Genomic DNA, 20840 nt, shown 5'->3' with positions numbered 1-20840 from the left:
TATATTACAATTATTAGTCCCCCCACACCACTTTCGACGGTTGCGCAGCTACAGTGCTTTTCTAACTACATACACACCTATGTATAAGTTTACATGGTTCTCCTGATTTTTTAGAGCCTCTTAATGAAATAAACACTTGTCAGAAAACTCCATTTAAAATTCGTCGAATTTTTCGCATATTTAGGTAAAAGATCTGAAAATGTTTTTTCCCGATCCACAAACATACACACAATCAAAAAACAGAAGATTTTTGTATGTGTATGAAGCTATGAATTTGTGCTGCAGCTTTGTTGTTGTGCTAGTTGTACCGCAGGCACTGGAGATGTTGCTGCTGTTGCTGCCCATTTGTCTAGTAATTGGCTTCTACATTGTTGTTAACAAGTGTCTGTTGCTGTTAGTGCTTGTTATGCGAACCACAATATACACGCGCTTACACCAACAACTATGTATGTATGTGTGTGTGTGTGTGTTTATCTCAAATTTTTACCACTTTTGCTAATTCATATGAATCTATCTGCTAAATTATGAACTTGTGAAGAAGCTTAAAATGAATTAGTTTCACCGTTAAACTGCCCATAAGTAAACCAAATTTTACGCTTATTTCAGTCTTTTTGCACATTTCCATTCCATTTTCTTCTAAGTATTTAGGTGAAATCACTAATAATGACTGTTTCAAGCGAAGCCGTTTACCAAGTTTCTATCATTACACCGTCGGTTGGTAGATATTTGTTGTTGTTTTCTTGTTGCCTACCTTGTTGCTGTTGGCATCACTGTTACACTTGGTTTTGTTGTTGCTAATGTGTTGCCATTTATGCGCATGTTGTCTGCTACGCTATGTTGTTGTTGTTATTATTATTATTGTTGTTGCAGCTATTGACGTTTGCGAATTATTTCGTAGGGTAGTTGATGTATTGTTGTTGTTGTTCTGTGTTTTCTTCGTTGTATTTGTTATTGTTGCCAAGATGCTGCAGCATTTTTTCCACGATTAATCGAATTTTACACTCTTATATACATTTTGTTTTTGTACGAAATAATAATTTCCATTGCACAATACTGGAAAACTTGAGTATTCACTAATTGCATTGCACTTGCACTATTAATAAATAAACACACACTCTATGCATTTTGCTATTAGATTTCTAATTGAATTAATTTAAACACGATTCTTCGCCTGCAAAAACGCACAACAGGTTCATTCCTGTCTATATTTATAAACGCAGCGCACGAACGATGTGACTTTACCCGACCAAGCAATGAGAAAAACAACTTGGCTTTGTTATACGAACCACTGTTTTATATTATATTTACAGCGCTGTTATACGCTCTCTGTTAACCCCAACCAACTCTCTAATTATGTGCACTCATACATTTTGTTAGTTATATGCTGGCATGAAAGTGACAGCTATAGTACAGAGCGGTAGCCGTATTTTTGCATCAACCATGTGTGATTGTTACCGGATGTGTTAATTTAAAAAAACACACACATACTATGTCTTAGAATTCTTTAAAAGCTGATTTGAATAAATGTCTTATATCGAGTAAACCTTTTCAAAAAATTATTTTCATATATATTTTTCAAAATACATAGCTAATAATTGTATTCTGGCAGCATTTCGAATTAATTGACGTAAGCACCGATTGGCATCTCATGCAGTATTGCCATGGCTACCAAAATGTATACAAACAAACGGAATTGCACTTTTATAACGCTCAGGAAGCACATCCGCATAATAAAAATTGCTAATAGAAAGGAAAATCTATAATTTTATACTTTAAATCACTCTCTGCCATGCCTGACTCACCAACTACAGCCAGTTATTTCAATATCTTCATTACTGGCCAATTGGAAGCAATGGAATTCCCATTAGGTCCAAGTGCAGCCGAAGTGTTTTGTCGCTACGAAGTAGTGTACGGTCCTGATTGGGAATTGGTATCCGGTATACAAAATGGCATTTCGCAAACCGCTTCGAATAAAAGTGGTTACTTTAAAGACAAAATCATATTCAACCTGCCATTAGAATGGACATTTAAGAGCACAACGCCTTTTGGTTGTAAGTAGAAAAAGAAATACACATTTACATACATATGTATATGAAGTTGAATATATGTAAAACTAAATTTTAGGGCCACAATTGATCGTGTGCATATATGGCCGAACTCGTTGGGGTGCGGAGACATCTCTGGGTTATAGTCGTATAAATTTGCCGGTATTTGGCGCGGATGCCAACAGCCCCATCGTTGCCCCCATACTTTGTCCACGAAATAGCAATATGGTGTCGGAGTTAGCCAGTTGGATAACAGGCCGTAACCCTGAATTAAAAGATCCGAAAACTTTATTGAGCAGCGGCAAGTTGAAAGGTAGCTTAAGCCATACTTTACAGTACTTTGAAATCAGTGCTAATTAGCAAATCTTCTAGGCATTTCAGCGGAATCTTATGGCGAGGTCATCTTTAAACTTGCAACTATATTAAGAGGTACGAATCGGCTAGGCTATGATTGGGGTTAAGGCTTCTAAAATGTGTTGTGCTGACTAAGGAATTGAAGAAGTCTTTGAAATAACTTTCAACTACTCTATAAAATGGTACTTTTTAATTCCAATCGTAATTCAACTAATATAAAACGAATAAGCGTAATCGGTTAGTTTTTCAAATATTCAGTACGATATTTGCTTGTTGCTAATAATAACAATAAATTTGTATAGGAAAATCAGAAAATTCGTTATCTCTTAGTTTTCTGGTTTCTTCCAGTTCAATTATACATTATAATATTTCAATACTCCATTGCTTAAAATAAAATACAGCCATGTTTCAATTATTTTTTACTTCTTTATTGGTATTTCTTTAAATTATAAATGCTAAAATAAAAATATAAAAAATAAAAATATTTCATTTGCAACGTTGTTTTTGAACGCCTGCATTGACATACCTGTAAGAAAAGATATAAAATTCATTAGTATTTGAATAGCAGAATTTAAGGTACTAAATTTGAGAAATTTGAAATCAGCTAATTTTAATATCATCAACATGAAATTATGTCGGGAAAAGAAGACTGTATATAAAAAATATCATCATTGGTTTTTTACTATTAATACGCATTATCTGATACGAAACATAACTTTAAAATTGTATAAAGTTTGTTGGTTATGTTTCGATTCGAATAATTTGCTTTAGCTTGGTTGTTTTTCTTACCTGTTAAAATGGTTTCAGTCGTTTAAAACCACAGCCCTAAGCTATGGCGCTAATTTCGCTACGCCGATTGAAATTTACTATAATAAAGTATACATTCGGTTAAACATACCTGAAAAAAAAGAGAATTATTTGCATTAAAAATTTTATGAATTTTTCAAAAATATAAAATAACTCGAACTGAACTATTACTGAAAATATAGTTTTTTTTCATATTTTGAGTATTTAATTTAGCAATTGTCCAATATTTTTTTATTAAATATGAAATATTTCCAATTTTAGAGTGTTTAATTTAACAATTGTTCAATATTTTTTATAGTTAAATATGAAATAAAATAAAAAGGGATTTCTTTCTTACCTGTTTTATATATAAAATGCAATTGGTGCTTTGCAATGTTGATGTTGAATGAATGTTACAGCATCAAGCGCGAATGCTTTAATACTTTTTACTTTATAAATATTAATAAAAGTCAAAATTTACTTATTTAAATTAATTATTAAAATAGAAGTAGGACGAAAATCAAATTGAGCATTATAATATTGTAATACTTAAAACTACAAAATGTATTCGAAAATTATTTATATTTTTTATAAAGATTTTTTTGCATTATAAAAAATAGCATTACTCTATTATTGGAAAATGTTTTAAGGCAATGTGTTATTTACAATTTAATATTTAATTTAACATTTGCAATAAATATACATGCAACATTCATTCCATACATCTTGCACAGCACGCGTTATCTACTCAGCTCACTGCTGCACTGTATATGAGAGTATCATGTAAACTGTAAGTAGAAAAGGAAGCAAGTATAAATATATTGTTGCTATAAATATACATAACTATGATTTTAATAGTTATTTATTACAAAGTAAAAATCAGTAATTGGAAATGTTGAAATCAATATAAATTCATAAACACGGACCAATTAATTTCATCATGAAAAATATAAAAAAAAAATTGTTTTTGTAAACATTAAAATTAACTTACCACTTTAAATAAACATCGCCAATCAACTATGCACATTTTGTTAAGTTGAATACTAAAAAAAAGTAGAAAAAATTTAAATTAGTAAATGTCACATAAAATTATTTTTTTGTATATTTTGCACATTTAGTAAATTTTCGGTCAATACAAAGCAATAAGGGCGAATCGAAAAACGAAAGAATTCTTATTTAAAAACAAACTACATAATTACCAACGCCATATTGCTTCATAATGACTTTTTATTTACTTGAATCAGTAATTGGAAGAGTGAAAATCAATATAAATTCATAAACACGGACCAATTAATATCATCATACAAAATTTAATTGCCAATCATTTAACTAGTTTTAGAAATGATTGTCAAAAATTGCATCAATTGTGAATATAATGCTTACCTTTTGCATATTGCTATCAATTATACATCGCATACTAGTAGCACGACGCTGTAATGAGAGAAAATAACTGTTGTTAGAAATTTTTTAAAGTAAAAAAATTAGTAATTTTATATTTCTCATGTAAAAACAAGCGAAAAAATTGTACAAGGTTTCAAAATCATTGTATATAAATAAAAAAAATTAGAATGTGTGCTGCATGTCAAAAAATTTGATATCTGAATAATTGATTTTCATTGCAGTCCAAAAATACATAAGTTTATCTGCATCAAATTTAAGTTAAGGTTTGAACAAAATTAATCAAAATAATTTTAAATTTTACTTAATTTTTTTTATTTTTGGCTTAATTTTTTCGCATGTTGTAATAAAATTAAATTCAGAACGCAATAAGCGCAGCCGTAAAGATTAAGTCATAGTCTTTTAAACTCATACGGTAATTAGTAACATCATTATAAAGTAAAATTATATATTAACAATTAAGAGACAAAGCACTTACCATGTGTTAACGCTATCACTTGTCCAGTCTTATATGAAAGAATTTATAATGGAATGAACGCTAACATAATATTTACAAATCAACGCATCGAATGCCTGAAAAGAAGAATAAAATTATTTTTATTATACTGTTTATGAAAAATTAAGAGACGTACAATTATTTAGACGCTTGAATCAGTACGCAAAAAAAGCGCAGCCGTCGAGTTTTAGTCATTGAATATACTCATACGGTAATTACTATCATCATTTGAAATACTACTTGTATATTAGAAGAATATTCGCTAAAATTTATTGATTAACAAAAATTGATTTTGATACTTTAAGAAGAAAGGGATCTAATTAAATCCTAAACTTTATTTGCAATTACAACTCTTTTTTTGAACTAAGAAACATGTTTGTATTCTCAATATGAGATAAGCGTTAAACTAATTTTTGAAAATTTGAAAAACTTCCCTCATTGTAACCTCAAAATTCATATATTATGTATGAGAACAAAAAACGCATAATTACCTCAAGTTATAAGTCAAAGTTCACATTTTTTATGTCTGCAAGAAATAAAAGAAAATAATATCATTAGTTTCTGTCGAAAAATTTTAATTAAAAAAAATTATTTCGTTTTTATCTCATTAACGTAATAATCCACAAGATAATTGTAAGGTAAGGTAAGGTATTCAGTAATTAGATCCGTTGATATAATCATTGAGAAATTGTAAATAAAATAATTAATAATATTAATAAATAATAAACTCACCTTCGTAGCGTTAGCACACGACCGACTCGTTAGCGACGACTTCGGACATCGTTGGTTTATTAGTTGATACCGGTAGCAATCAGCTTTGCAAAGCGGTAGACAAAAAACTGCAAAGATGAAATAAATATAAATTATTAATTAATAACAAAAAATTAAAAAAAAAATATATCAATAAAAATAAATAAAATATAGTAAAAAAAAAATAAAAAATATCAGTAAAGATAATAAAAGATATCAGTTAAAAAATAAAAAATATCAGCAAAAAACTAACTAAAGTTTATTTTTTTCATTTTTGAAATTATATTTCAAGTTGCTAAGTTCAAAATTTTCGCTTCGCTTTTAATGCGACATAATTCACATAAAACGCTTATTAGCAGCTTGCAAAATGCAATTTTAATGCAAAACCTTAAAAAGATTAACTTATTTAGTCACACACTTACCCTTTGACTGCATCCCAGTCGATCCCAGCTAAACCTGCAATTTGTTGCATATTGAATGGCGGCGGCGGTGGACTTGATTTTGCTGCTCCAGACCCGTTCGCATTTCGAACTTTGTTATTGTGCACCCAATTGCGACGATTTTTCTATAAAATATAAGGTTGTCAAATTTCTATTATTTTGTCTTTTGAAATTCGCGACTATGTATAAAACGCTACAGTGCACGTATCTGGCAATACTATACATCTTAGTGAGCAAGAGGATTGATTGTTGTTTTTGTGCTAAGCACATCTTAGATTGTTTACTCTTCATTTTATTGAAGTGGAATTTCGTGATCAGAAAATAATCAGAAGCCTCAGATATGCCATTTCACAGAAAAATGTTTGTATATTTAGTCCAAAGTAAGTAGCAAGCAACATTTTGTGGTTATGTTTTGCAAAATGTGTCGATCAGTAATAAATAATTTGTAACTAGTTATGAGCCACATACAACAGCTGGATCCTCATATTAGTTTTCTATATTCATACATTTTAATAAAGATAACAAGATTTCTCATTCGCAGCAGTTATAAGTTTTTTTTTTTTTTTTTTGCAAATTCAAGAAAAATAGCGCAGCAATGCATTATAATCATTGACGCCCATTTTCAATAACTTCATAAAAATAGATTAATACATCAGTTTGATGAGTTTGGCACATTCGCCCGACAGCTTTAAATGCACTTGTATCACTTCCCGAGACTTGTGCCCTTTTGCAGCAGTTCAAGTTTTACGTCATAAGCAGAAATGTGAAAAATATTCAAATATTAACACATGTTTCAGATTCCCTCATATCACTAACTATTGGCATATCTGAGATAAGGAGTTTAGCTTTTAGAATATTTGAAGAAAGCCCCATAATAACCAACTAACCAATTTTTAACTAATATTCAAGACAAATGTCTCTTATAAAAAATACACCTCTCGAATAAGTTTCAATGAAGAAACCAAATTCCAAAAGCACCAAGTTTAAAACTTAACTCTGTAAATTTTCATTTAAATTATTTCTTTTTTTTGTTGTAATATTAATGTAAAAATGACAGCATTTTCTTACCTCTCCACGACAAAGTTGTATCAATCAATTTATTTCATAGCAAATGTTGTAGTATCAGCAAATATTGCTTGTTGTTGTTCATAAATTATGTTTTTTACGAAAAATTGCAGCTTTTATTTACTCCGCAAACAATTATTAATAATTATTGGTTTCTCAGTTGTTTTTGCTCTGCATATAACAAAATTGATTTTGTGTCCTCCAAGTTAGTTGTAAACACACTTCCACATAACGGGGGTCACATATCAAATTGTTGTTTGTTTATTGAAAAAAAACTTTCCAAAAGTTAGTCTGTAAACAACAATTGTTGTAATGTCACAGTGAAGTCGTGTCCTTATAAGTAATATATTGTAGAAGTTGTTTAAATTTTGTTATTTGTTGTTGTTAGTAAAACAAATTAAGAATTACAGGAATTATTAATCACTTGAAGTATAAGTATGTCGTTCACTGTCGCATGTCAATAATGATTTATTTAGGAAATATTTACTTTATTAATCATAATATTAGGACCATACATTTTTGAGATTCGCTTTTAATAGTCGAAAATTGCTAATTTGTCCGTTCAATTGATGTCAAATTAGTGTTTAAAAAAGTACTAGAATATGTATGTGTTTGAACGCTTATGTCACAAGTCCTTTCATTCAATGTTTTTACTTAATTTGCTTTGTGCAGTAGTTCCATTATTGCTGAAATCATTATTTTTTTTTCAAGAAAGCTATTATAAAACAAGTGACAAATAATCGAAAGAAATGTGCGGCCAATTAATTGTCTGACAATGAAGTGAAACACTCGTATTTAAATGAACCCTCAGTAGCAACTACTTTTTCTCACAAATATCACGCTTTGAAAATGATTCGAAGAACACAAAGAGCATTTTTTTTACTCTAACTACCACAATATTTGATCAGTTTTAACTCTACGCTCCTCCATCATCACACCAAGTCAAATATTTTCGCTACGTTTTACATAAGAGATCTGTACACAAAATTGCTTTGGATCTCTGAAAGCAACTTTTAATACAAAATAATGTTGATTGTGTAAGCAAATCTAGTCTATACATGAACGAGTGTATGAATTTTACAGCGAAATTTACCAAAGCACAATTTTTTTGTGGCTATACTAGCAAAAATTGAGTTACGAATTCGTTAGCAATTTTACAATAACAATGTTGGGAGTTACAATAAAAGAAAATTTGGATTCAAATATCAGAAAATAATTGCATACAAATTTAATAGCATATTAGCAGGAGTATGAATTTGATGAAGCAAATTGCTGTTATGTGAAATGATTTCAAAAACATCCATGTATATGTTATTAGCACAGCTAAGTATTCAACTTTCGTTTTGCCATGTAATATATATATATGCATACAATCCAATAAGTGCATTTAATCTCAAATGAATTGGATTTGCGGCATTTAGTTGGATTATTTACTCAAGAAAAGCGATAGTTTTTTTTCTGCTTTTTAAAGCATTTGTAACAAAGTGTAGCTTTATGGACGCTGTAGCACAAACACAACAAATACACTTCACTTCACATTTCATGCAATGCTGTGCTGCATAGAATTAAACGCAAAATTGTGTACATAATATAACAAAATAGTTTGGAAATAATAATAATAAAACAAAAGTAGCGCAACTACTTCACATACCACTTGAAAGTCACAGCAAGCAGCAAATCTAAAAACATAATCTTATAAATGCCTCGTAAGCATCATAAGACCGTATTTTTACAACTGCTTACGTTTCATTTTCGCGTGGAAAACCAAAATCAAAAGAGAGGTTGTTGTAATAGTTTACACAGTTCACGGCGAATAACACAAACACACCCACAATTCAATTTTCAAAACCACCTGCATTTGGCACGCACATTTCTCTTCATCATCAACAACCAACACCACAAGCCAACCAACAAGCAAACAATACAAAGTGAAATCACCACTTCGTGTCCCCCACCCCACTTCAACCAACCAACCAACATCAGCATTGCGGCAAAATTTAATTTAATTATATTAAGATTAAAAAAGAGTTTTTTTTCCATTTAATTACACATATTTGAACATGTATTATTTTATATTTTAGACTAAAATTTGTTGTAGTTTTCTCTACATAAATCAATGTAAATTATCATTTTTGTTCTAAATATGTAATACAAAAGATATATTACACACGCATAATATAGAGCAAGAAGTGGCAAACACAATTTCATTTCACCAATTCGTCAGCTAAAATCGCTTTTGCACAAAACCTTTTAAAATTGCACAAGAGTAACTGTAGACAGACGCAATGAGTTGAAGCAAAATTGCTTGCCCCAAGATACTTTACACATAAACATATAATATATATGTTGCGGTATGCGGTATGCAGCTTCCAAGTTTATAAATTTTGTGATTTTTTTTTTTTGTATGTGATTGATAATTAATATTTGATAAGATACTTCTTAAAAACTAACGGTAAAACTGAATATTTTACTATTCAAGTTTGATTATGTTGTTTATGTATGTATGTATGTGTAGTTTGTTTGTGTGTGTGTGTTATCTTTTTTTTTTTAAGTTTCAATACGGTCAAGACGAGCTAAATTCGTGTTGTCTCTAGAGATCGCAGCAATCGTGTAAACTGAGACAATGATCACAAAGAAAGCTCGCACTGTTTTGCGTTTGATGTCTTATCAATAAATACTTTTATGTTGTGAAATCTTACACTATCGAGCGTCCGTTGAATATGATTTGTTTTTGGATGTTTGTTTTCAATTATAATAAATTATTGTACATTTAAAATGTTTCAAACCAAATATTACACTCGTGTTATATAGCTTGCAAATAACTTATCCTGCCTACAGAGAATGTATGTTTCCAATACATTTTTTTTTTCACTAAGATTAAAATGGTTTAAAATGAAGCGTACATTTTAATATACAGTAATATTAATTTAAAAAAAAAAAATGGAAACTAGCCGAGATGTACGCTGAATTGCTAGTTTTCTTTTTTCTTTTAATATCGTTGATCAATCAATGGGTCCTTCTTTGAGTAAAGTTTTTGTTCTTTATAAATGTTCCAATGTACAGCCATAGAACTGCTTGATTGTGTGTTATATATTGTTGGGTAGTAGTAGAAGTTGTTGTAGTACAGTAGTAGAATGATATTAATTGTTCGATCATTTCATAATTTTCACTCTGGACCATTATGAATGAATCCAGCGTAAACGCTCACGCACAACATTCATTTATGGTGACACTGAATCTCAGAAACGTCTTCTTCGTTCCCATGGATTATTGTTTCCGTTGTTATTGCCACCGCGTTGATTGCCACCTTGGTTTTGGTTACCACCACCAAATTCAAATGAAAACGAATCCTATTCGCAAGTGAAGGTAATAAAGAATTTCATATGCAAAAATGTAATAAGTTAAACTGTTGTTTTTTTTTTTGTTCTTTTGTAAATTAAGAATTTGATACACATAAAATGAAAACCACCCACTCAACATTTCTACTATGTATTATATGTATACAAAACAGCGCTGCATGGATATACCAAATCAACCAATTTTGTAGAGTTTATTTTACACATTTTTTTTGGTTTCTAAACTGTTTATGAATAATTCATGATGGGAAATGTGTTTAAATTGCAATGACTCGAAAATACCAACTCTTCTCAAAACACATTCGTATATCGAACATTTCGTAGATTTAAGTTCGAAAACCATAACAAAAATGCTTCAAAAAGCAGTTCAGTCATATATGCATAATTTAAGAGATTAATGTTGCAACATGTTTTTTTTCGACAGCACTTTTCAAACTTCAAATTTGATGATAAATTTAGTAAACAAGATATTTGTAAGTCAAATTTCACCAATTTTTTTCAACAGACGAATATATAAGCATACAATTTGAATAGCATTCATCATTGTTATGCGGCAGAAAATGTTGTATATAAATTTCTGTAATTGTCATTTATAACAAACCCAACTTCAAGCTTAAAGCAGCAGCAGTAGCATTTCGTCGAAATCTAAAGTTAGTAGTATATATATATATATTTCACGAGTTTTTTTTTCAAAATTTGTTTGATATTGTTCAAAACTGTTTAGTATTGCGTTATATAATAGCAAATTTTCAAAAATTGTCGAATTTTCTGAGATAAGCAAATCGCTTTACGAATACCCAGTAGCCCACAAAATCCCAAAATTGTAATTTCACATAATTCAAAGCTTTATGGTACAACGTAATGTTGTGTTTCCCACCACCAAACAACCCACATATTTGTTTTTAGAAAATCGATATTTCAATTAGAGCACTTTTGCGCTTTAGAAATAAGCGTTAATTAGAAGTTTCGAAAGTTCAAAACAAAATATGTTTCTCCAAAGAGTGTTTCAAAATTTTCAAATCGGCGTTGCAATAAAACACATTTCCTAAACACGTATAATAATTTCATAATTACTTTCAACTGTAAGTTATGTAACTATGCATTCGTTTGTCACACTAATCAACAAATTACCTAACTCAATGTAATCAACTATTGTTTTTCTCAAAAACAAGTGCACATATTGTGGACTATTTATTACAAGTATCATTTCGTAGCATGCACTTAAACAAGCTTGCGTCAAAGTGAAATTTCAAGGCTTTGCAATGTATTGTCATACTTAAGATTAGACCCTACAATGCAACTCCTTTGGAATATGCAACGATATTTGGCCGAATATCATTGAACTCCTTTGAAAATGTTCCTTAGATATGCATGCATTGTTTGCGAGCTACCACTTACATATTTGTGCTATCCTTGAGGATATATGTACATATAATGGCTCTATGGCTTTTTTCATATCAATAAGAAAGAGTACAGTGAGCATTTTGAAACATTATTTTATTAATTACCTAAACAGTCTCAATTAACGAACACAGTTATGTTATAACTTTACAAATTTAAAACAATATCAGTTATTGTCATTGCAACAGCAAGTTGCAAGTAACCCTTAAGTTACTACGAGCGTATCGTGTATCAAACAGTAACACCGCAATGGTGCACATTGAATTTGTTATGCAACAATTCAAAATATGATCAATTATAGTAAGCACTGCAAAGCATTTAAGATGCATAAGTATGACCCGCTTTGCAGTTTTAACTTAAAGAGATTATGTTTGTTGAGCTTGTTTTATGTCTAAAATCTCGATTGCATGAAGAGTTCGAAAAATGAACGTACCTGTGGATTATTTGGCCCATTGCCATTGCCGTTGCCGTTACCGCCACCGTTGTTACCTAAAAGAGCCGCAATAGGATCTAACATTAAAAGTGAGTATGACTGCATCCATTTAAAATCAGATTATTTACCTCTGAATTCAAATGGTGAGTTGTTGGATGCTCGACCAAAATTGTCGAAATTATTACCTCCATTATTATTTCCGCCGAAACCTTCTTGCTGATCCAACAAAGAATTAAGCTGCTGTGCTTGCATAAACAATGTGTTTTCTTGCTGCCGACGACGCATGTCCTCTTCTTGACGCAACATACGTGATTGCATTTCATTCTGCTGCCGACGCATATTCTCCTCATCACGTTTGCGCATATCTTCGGCTTGCTTCTCACGCATTTCCCACTCCATCTTCTTGCGCTCATTGTCAGATTCGCGTTTACGCAATTCTGTATAAATAAATTCATTTTTATATCCGTATTTTACGTTTTTACACACCAATATTGCATACCTTGCCGAAGCAGCTCTGTTTCATGTTCATATCGTGCATATTCCATTTGAGCCTCAAGTTTCTCCTCTTCCATTTTGAGTTCACGTTTTAGTGCATCTTGTTTAGTTTTGAACAATTCATGCAATTGCTTCCACCTGGTACCATATTCGTGTTCAAACGAACCCAACTCAGCAAAGCGTGGTCCAATACCACGTTCATGGTGGAATTCGGGAGATTTCTTATTTAGTGACTTGTCTGGCAAACCATCATCATCCTCATTAATTTCAAAGGGTTCAACCACACATGGCCGCAGTGAAGCCGTTAGGAAGAAACATTTCTCATTACAAAAACGTAGACAAACATTAGCAGATGATTTTTTAGCGAATTCAACAATGCCTTCGCCAGTGGATTTACCGCGATCATCAACAACTACATTGGCGCGTTCAATGGGTCCAAATATTTCAAATGATCTATAAAGTAGTTCATTGGATACGAAAGGTGTCAAATTTTTAATACGAAGTATGGTAGCGTTGGGAGCGAAACGAACGCGCAATTGACGGCCTTTTCGCATGGTACCATCTAATTCACGTTTAGCACGCTGCGCATTTATATGGTAATCCAATTTAAGGAATGTGAAATTTTTCTCAGCATTACAAAATATTTCACCAATTTCACCAAATGGTTTAAACATTTCACGCAGTTCGTTTTCTGAAATATCATTGGTAAGATTTCCAACGTATAAACGATTGCGTCCAGAGAACTTAGGTTCCTCGGTTGCCTCAACTGGTGGCAACTCATGTGTAGGTCCCCCAATTGCGCGCAAACGTTGACCAATGAAGAATTCATCACTTCTATTATATGGACCATTGCCTTGATTACCACGACCATCACCACCGGGACCGCCTCGACCACCACGGCTGCGATCTCTATTTTGACCGCCTTGATTGCCACCTGGGCCTCCTTGATTACCAATAGGGCCACCGCCCCCTCCTCCACCTCCACCGCGATTGCGATTTTGGTTGTTCATATTTTGTTGCTGTTGATTCTGTGGCTGATTCCTTTGTTGATTTTGGTTTTGGTTCTGTTGTTGTGGCTGCTGCTGCTGTTGTTGTTGTTGCTGTGGTGGTTGTTGTGGTCCTGGAGCAACATCCTTTTTAATTGGAGCCTGATTGTTATCAGATGCCGACTTTATATCTTGCGGTTTTTGTTGATTTGGCTGATTTTGTTTGTTTTGGTTTTGCTGAAAGTTTTATTAAAGATTTTTCATTGTAAAATAGTTGAAAGTAAATATTTAGTTGTATCATATATAAATATATTTTCACATCCAGGAGATAAGGGGGAAAAAAAACGTTTTACTTAAACGCAACTGTACTTTTTTTTAAATTTGCTTATTATAACTATTTTCTCTACAATGTATATTTTAAGTATTTAAATAACATATCACGTTTCCCATATTTAGTTAGAAGTGTCATTGAACTGCGCGTTTTACAATTTGACATATAATTAGCATTTGAAAGGTTTCCAATTTTTAGTGACAAATAAATGATGCTTTTGTGTACGATTTTTGAAATAATAAATTAAATTTAATAGTAATATAAATAGAGGATAATGGGATTTGTATTAAAATTGAAATGATTAAAAAAAATGTGTCAAGTACTCATTTAGAGAAAAAATATGACGTTGGCAATTCGGTTTCTTAACGACGAGCTACCAACACTTCGACCCGAAGTGCCGACGATAATTGGCCGCCATTTTGCAATCGCCATTTTGAGAAAATTTTAGGTATTGATTTTTTAATTTTAACTTTTCAACATTTATAAGCAATTTAAACGACTTTTCTCTTTTATAATACATATATACGTAAACATTTTATATCTTTCATAAAAAATTATCAATATAACTAGGACGACATACCTGATTTTGATTTTGCACGTTTCCTTGGTTCTGATTCTGGTTACGATTCTGATTTTGTTGGTTGCGGTTATTATTACGATTACCAAAACCACGATTTCCAAAATTTTTATTTTGATTACCACCTTGGTTTTGATTGGGACCATTTTGGTTAAAACGTGGTTTCTTCTCCGCCGGTGCGCCATCGCCACCATCATTCTGCTTTTGCTGCTGAGCGTTCATAATGGGCTTTTTATTACCTTGTGGCATATTCTTTTGAGCCCTTTGTGGTAGCGGAGCAGCGCCATTAACTCCTTCAACTTTTATACCACCATCCATGTTGTCTATATTATATTTTCTCACCTTACACACAAACACAATTTACTCAGTTATGTATCCAAAATATTTTCTTGAACACACTAGCTAAATTAGAGATTGGAAACACAACCGAACTAGTCGACCACCGGAAAAAGAATGAGGAAAATGTGAAAGCAGCGCATAGGAAAATGGCGTTGGAAATGCAGGGTTGTATATGTTCTGTTGCTGAGCAGAGTTGCATTTTGTACTAAATTAGTTTCCAATGAAATTGGAACAGTTTTGTGTTCTAAAACCTAATGTGGGGTATTCACTTCAAAATGTTTTGTAGTTATGCTGTCTATAATTTTATAAATTTATATTTGTAGAACGAAAAAAACTTGAATTGGTTTGAGTACTAAAAATATAATGCAGAGTATGCATTTACACATATTTTGTGTTACTATAAAAATATTGTTAAATAAATTGTTATATACTGTACTAAAGGTTATTTTACTAGATCGAGCATAAAGAAAGGTGAAGTATAAAAAAATTACTTGATCGATTCACCTAACCACATAAGTGCATCAAGAGTTATTATTTAAATATCTTTGTCATTAATTTTATAGAAATAACCGAATCTCAGTACCCCATATAACAGCAAAATTTAGGCCCATTTACTTTTTGGTGTTACATGTGTCCGTATATATGTATATATTAATATTTGCATTATTTACATTAAACAGCACTTATAACCTTTGAGTATACTTCTGGCAAAAAAATAATTAATTCTAAGAAAACAATCTAAAAATGCATTTACTAGACACAGCGCTTTGAGCTGTTTATATAAAATTGCATAAATAAATTTTCAGTAGCTAAGTGACTATATAAGAACTTATACGGTAGTGTCGGAAGAAGGATTTCAAAAAACCGTAGTGTTCTAAAGGATATATTTACATACTTAAGTGACTTTTTTACAGATACTTGATTTTCACCCAGAAAAACTAGAATCAAGTACAATGTATAAATATAAATGTAGACTTTTACAATGATCAACTAACACAAAAGCTATTATCCCTCAAATTGAATATAATAACATATACGAATATTAAAATAATAGCATAATTGCAATTAAAACGTTTAGTAAATATCTTCAATATCAAAAACACCGTTACCATATATACACATACACAAACATATTAAAAAGCTAAGGTAGTCAATTGAAATCTATATAGTATATAAACCTTATTTCAGATTAATTTGATAAACAATCCAAACTCGTACGTCGACTATCTCATACAGAAGATAAACAATAAGAGGAATATACATTATAAAAAAAAATGAAGATAAGTGCAGCGCTCATACTGTCACTCAGTATATTTTCCATAAGATATCATAGCACAATGAGCAGTAGCTGGGAACGCATTCGTCTACGTGTCGAGACCAAAGAGGTAACATAATCAAATTAAAATATGTCTTATTCAATTTGAAGCTTAATATTCCTCTCTGTATGAGTTTAGGGTTTCGAGCCGGTTACCAATAATAATGTGAGCGCTGATGGACGCACTATATCCGCACATATATTGGACACCACAGTGGGTCAGGCGGCAGCCAATGTTAACATAACCATTTACCGCCTGGAGGGCGAAAACAACTGGCAGAAATTGAATGTGGAAACAACCAATCAGGATGGTCGTGTGAACCAATTAGTGCCCGCCTCGCACTACAAAGCCGGCATCTATAAGTTACACTTTGATGTGAAACCATACCATGCTGAACGTGGCGTTAATAGTTTCTATCCGTTTATTGAAATTGTAGTACAGTGTGAACAGGGTCAACACTACCATATTCCATTGCTATTGAATCCCTTTGGTTATACAACCTACAGAGGTACTTGAATGAAAGTAAAATATTATATAAAATAAATAAAAGATTTTTTAAGAAACCTCCTATCGCTATTGCAAAATTATTAATATTAAACGTTTATAGTATGTAGCTATGTACACGTTCATATATTTACGTACGCATAACATGTCTCCGTGAGCAAATATTTTAGTATTGTTTAAGATTACCTTATCTGTTGTCGTAATTTTGATCAGTGTGCCTGCTTACTTCTCAGAGCTATATGAGTAGTTAGCACGTATCTACTAGAAAATATTTAATATTTAGCTATTAAACGAACATCGGTAAGTAAATATTTAAACATATGTAAACGCTGTAGCATGCCTACAAAACAGCGTACTTACATATTTGGCTCGTTTAATTAACGGAATATAGAATAAAGATACTCCATACATTTCTGGAAGAAGGCCACTATTGTAGCAAAAAATTATATGCAATGCTCTTGGCTTGTACTCGTATTCAATTCTTGTGATTTCAAAACTCCCCAATTCTGGTTTAAAATAATTTTCGTAATATTTCGAAAAATGTAATTATTGTAATTTCGAAGAAAAGTCCAAATAGTAATTACAGCCTTTGTAGGGAAGTCAAAAATAAAGTTGCATAGAGGACTTTGCTTGTAGAAAGATATCTGAAAATTTAAAATTATCTTTTAATAAATACTTAAATTTTCTAAATAAATAAAATACGAACACTTACCTTATTTAAGTATTTTTAGCGTCAAAATAACATTTGTAATTTTTTTTTCTCGTATTTCATTTGCATTGTTTTATTTTGTTATAAGCAATAATGATAAATTTCTTTAATAATTAAAATTCCTAATAGTAAATACATACATACATTCAAGTGTGTTTTTCAATATAGTGTGAGGGAGGGGCAAAGTTAATTTAAACATAACCATTTTTTTTGTTTGTTTCGTATTCACTTACAAATAATCAAATATTGTAAATTTCACATTTATTAGTAAGTAAAAGCACGCAGCTTCTAGTTGCTTGTTTTCTTTTTAAACAATTCGCGTTGAATGCATTCGTCAATATTATGTGTGTGTGTATATATAATTATAGCTATATATATAATTTTTGGTTTATGATTTTACTATTTTCCTTTTCGAATACAATTTTAAATTTTTGTTTTTAATTTATTACCTTTGCTATAACTCGTTTTTTCTGCGTTTTTTATTATTTTGTTTTTTTTTTTTGTTTTTTTTTGTAGTAATAGACTTTAACAACAAATAATGAAAATTAATATTTTGCACTAAATTAAATAATAAAGAAATAAAGAAAATTTCAATACATTATTTAGTGCAAGTTTTTCTTTTAAAGTTTTCCAATAATGTTTTTTAGTCCATTTGTAACGTTTTCTTCAAAATATTTTAGCAATTAACTCCAATTATCAATTTATAAACGTACACATACACATATAAAGTCAAGTGTCTTAAGTGTATAGATTTTGAAATTACTTTAATAATATATTTTATAAACTAAACTTTTTTTGCAAACAAACTTCTCACCGAACTTGTTTTTTTATGAATACCGTTTTTTCAGCAATTAAGCAAAAAGTTCCGATTAATTTAAAATAAATTCTTATGTAAAATTGCAACATGAGAGTTACTACATACAATGGTCATATGTGTGTGCAACTTGACCACAGTATACAACAAAAAAGTCAACGTATACAATTTCAAAAAAAAAAATAAAATTAAAAATAATAATAATAATACAAGCACGCGGCGTTAAGCAATATAATCCACACATGTCTAGGCACGATAGCAACAAAGTTGCCGACAGTCTGGCAGCACAGTCTCTCTCGCGTTCGTCACTCTCCGTAGTGCGATGTGAACACCTACATTCACTGCTAAACTTACTTACGATCAGATTTAACAGCATTAACATTTTTTTTTTGTTTTTAGTTAGAGGTGTCTCTTATAAAACTAATGATGCTCATTAGAATTCAATTTCTGCTACGAAATAAAATCAAATGATGCACTTTAGGCCTTTTCAATTTGCAACGCTGGCTGCAATATTTTTGTTCGCTGTCATCAATATGTGCGACATGCTGCTGCTCTCGGCCGCTGCAACGGCCACAGTAGCGCTGGCAGTCGCTGCTGCCGCGGCTGCATTCTGTCTTTGTTGTTGCTGTTGCAACGCGTCGGCAGCAGCTGCGGCCGCTGCTGTTATAGGTATTGGCGCCATTAACATTGTACTCGAGGCAGGTGTAATGGCTGGGTTAACAGTGGCCATGCCAGCGCCATGCACTGCAACTGACTGCTGATGCAATTTAGTTAATGTACTATTTGTTGTTACCGATGTTGCTGTAGTTGCCGTAGCTGCATTATGTCGCTGCTTAAGCTGTTGTTGATGTTGCTGTTGTTGCCGCTGTTGTTGTTGTTGTTGTAACATAGTAGCCATTGTGTTGCTCAACGCAGGTGTATTGGTCGTAGTTGTTGTGACTTCTGTTGCATTGGCGCTTGCAGCCGCCGCTAATTTGGGCGAATTGATTGTTGTGGCTCCTCCAGTCGTCCAGGCAGCAGCGGCAGCCGTTGTGCTGGTGCTTGTGACTGTATAATTTGGCATATTTGTTGCGATGGTTGCGTTGCTCTGTTGCTGTGAGAGGGAGAATGTGTATAATTTGGCTGTTAGCGATTTTTATACATTTTTTGATTTAATTGATAATTTTTGTTTTTTTTTTTTTTAAGAAGAAGCTTCCGACTTTGCCATCTGTTTAATCCCAAAATGCAAACACTTCTTAGATATTTTTGAATGTACATATAACATATTTTTATGATATATATTAATAATATTTATAATGGAGGAATAATAATTTAATGAAAATTTAAAAAAATAAAATACTTAATTTTCTTTAATTATAAAAATAAAATTTAGTTAAAATTGTAATTATATAAGCATCAATATATATACATACATATAGAAGTATTATAGTAAAGAAATAATATTATAAGAAATTTACAATAAAAAACACAGGCACAAATGAATTTGTTGATTGATGTCAATGAGCGTTTAATGGACTGTGTGGTACGAGTTTATATATATGTATTAAGCCTATAAGACTACACAGTGATCCTAGCATGTTCACTGTAAGGATAGCAAAAATAACCATATTTTTGGGTTGACCACTTATGTGTCAAAAATCATATCTTAGGAACTACTCAACCAATTTTGGTATATAAAGAAGATAGTGGATTAAAACTTTACATAAATAATGTATTTGAGCTATGGCATCACTTGTGAAAAAATTTTTGAGATATTTTTCAAGGCCCCGAATATCGAAAATAAAGAATTCAGTGTCTAAGGGTCACCGTAAATATTGTTAAATCTCCCAGATATTTTTATTTAATTCAGAGAGAATCTTTTTCTTCTACCCTAGCTCCCATATATCTTATATTCGGATTATCAAACATCCGGAATCAAAATTAAGTGAACGTATAGTCTTGGATATAGAGTACCTTCAGGAATTACCTCAGCCTATATATGGTGAACTTCTTTTATTGGAATTTATGTCGAATATATGGGTCAAAATTTGTGTTTTCTTAATAAAACTATATCAATAAATTGTGCGAGTATAAAATGTTTAGTTCCACCCGGACTGTCTTTCCTTACTTGTTTTATTATGGAAGTACAATAAATTAATTTTCGAATGAACTATTATGTGAAAAAAGATTTGTAAATATTCTCTTTATGTGTATTTTCCTATAAAAATATTATGTTTATTTTTTATAAGAAATATTTATTAACGAT

General features: G+C 31.2%; 5 protein-coding genes and 2 non-coding genes across 18 annotated transcripts in view; 2 read left to right on the top strand and 5 right to left on the bottom strand.

Moving 5' to 3' along the window:
* LOC105210526 (uncharacterized) overlaps positions 1-1467 on the bottom strand; it is a 61961-nt gene extending 60494 nt beyond the window's left edge. For both annotated transcript variants that reach the window (XM_054232268.1, XM_054232269.1), the window contains exon 1: positions 752-1467. The gene's annotated coding sequence lies outside the window, so the exon portion shown is untranslated. The remainder of the gene's footprint in view (positions 1-751) is intronic.
* A 76-nt stretch (positions 1468-1543) lies between these two features.
* On the top strand, positions 1544-2802 carry LOC105210528 (B9 domain-containing protein 1). The gene is made up of 3 exons (XM_011181542.3): positions 1544-2051; positions 2125-2358; positions 2418-2802. Exons 1-3 carry the CDS (start codon positions 1790-1792, stop codon positions 2504-2506), a joined length of 585 nt encoding a protein of 194 aa, XP_011179844.2. The 5' UTR covers positions 1544-1789; the 3' UTR covers positions 2507-2802.
* A 1257-nt stretch (positions 2803-4059) lies between these two features.
* LOC114805267 (small nucleolar RNA U18) lies at positions 4060-4130 on the bottom strand. Its single transcript, XR_003753314.1, has one exon. It is a non-coding gene; the product is annotated as a small nucleolar RNA U18 (small nucleolar RNA).
* Positions 4131-4420: 290 nt separating this feature from the next.
* Positions 4421-4491, bottom strand: LOC114805268 (small nucleolar RNA U18). Its single transcript, XR_003753315.1, has one exon. It is a non-coding gene; the product is annotated as a small nucleolar RNA U18 (small nucleolar RNA).
* A 1320-nt stretch (positions 4492-5811) lies between these two features.
* On the bottom strand, positions 5812-15235 carry LOC105210530 (protein no-on-transient A). 8 transcript variants are annotated; one of them, XM_054232273.1, is made up of 6 exons: positions 14917-15235; positions 13024-14242; positions 12653-12961; positions 12525-12601; positions 6252-6394; positions 5812-5918 (listed from the first exon to the last, which is right to left on the bottom strand). In XM_054232273.1, the coding sequence occupies exons 1-6, from the start codon at positions 15229-15231 to the stop codon at positions 5891-5893; spliced, it is 2091 nt and encodes a 696-aa protein (XP_054088248.1). In that variant the 5' UTR covers positions 15232-15235; the 3' UTR covers positions 5812-5890. The 8 variants fall into 8 exon arrangements, with proteins under 8 accessions (XP_054088248.1, XP_054088249.1, XP_054088250.1 ...); XM_054232274.1 differs by having other exon boundaries at positions 12525-12580; XM_054232275.1 differs by having other exon boundaries at positions 12710-12961.
* The window catches only part of LOC105210532 (myotubularin-related protein 4), a 29801-nt gene continuing 24097 nt past the window's right edge, over positions 15137-20840 (bottom strand). For 3 of the 4 annotated variants that reach the window (XM_054232266.1, XM_011181551.3, XM_054232267.1), the window contains one exon: positions 15137-19688. In XM_054232266.1, coding sequence (XP_054088241.1) covers positions 19083-19688 — 606 coding nt within the window. In that variant the 3' untranslated portion in view covers positions 15137-19082. The remainder of the gene's footprint in view (positions 19689-20840) is intronic. The other variant, XM_011181552.3, reaches the window with a different exon arrangement.
* On the top strand, positions 16494-17136 carry Urah_1 (5-hydroxyisourate hydrolase). Its single transcript, XM_011181549.3, has 2 exons — positions 16494-16637; positions 16707-17136. The coding sequence occupies exons 1-2, from the start codon at positions 16527-16529 to the stop codon at positions 17082-17084; spliced, it is 489 nt and encodes a 162-aa protein (XP_011179851.1). The 5' UTR covers positions 16494-16526; the 3' UTR covers positions 17085-17136.

Source organism: Zeugodacus cucurbitae, chromosome 5 (genome assembly GCF_028554725.1).
Source record: "Zeugodacus cucurbitae isolate PBARC_wt_2022May chromosome 5, idZeuCucr1.2, whole genome shotgun sequence".
NCBI lineage: Eukaryota > Metazoa > Arthropoda > Insecta > Diptera > Tephritidae > Zeugodacus > Zeugodacus cucurbitae.
This window is presented reverse-complemented; position numbering and strand designations above follow the sequence as displayed.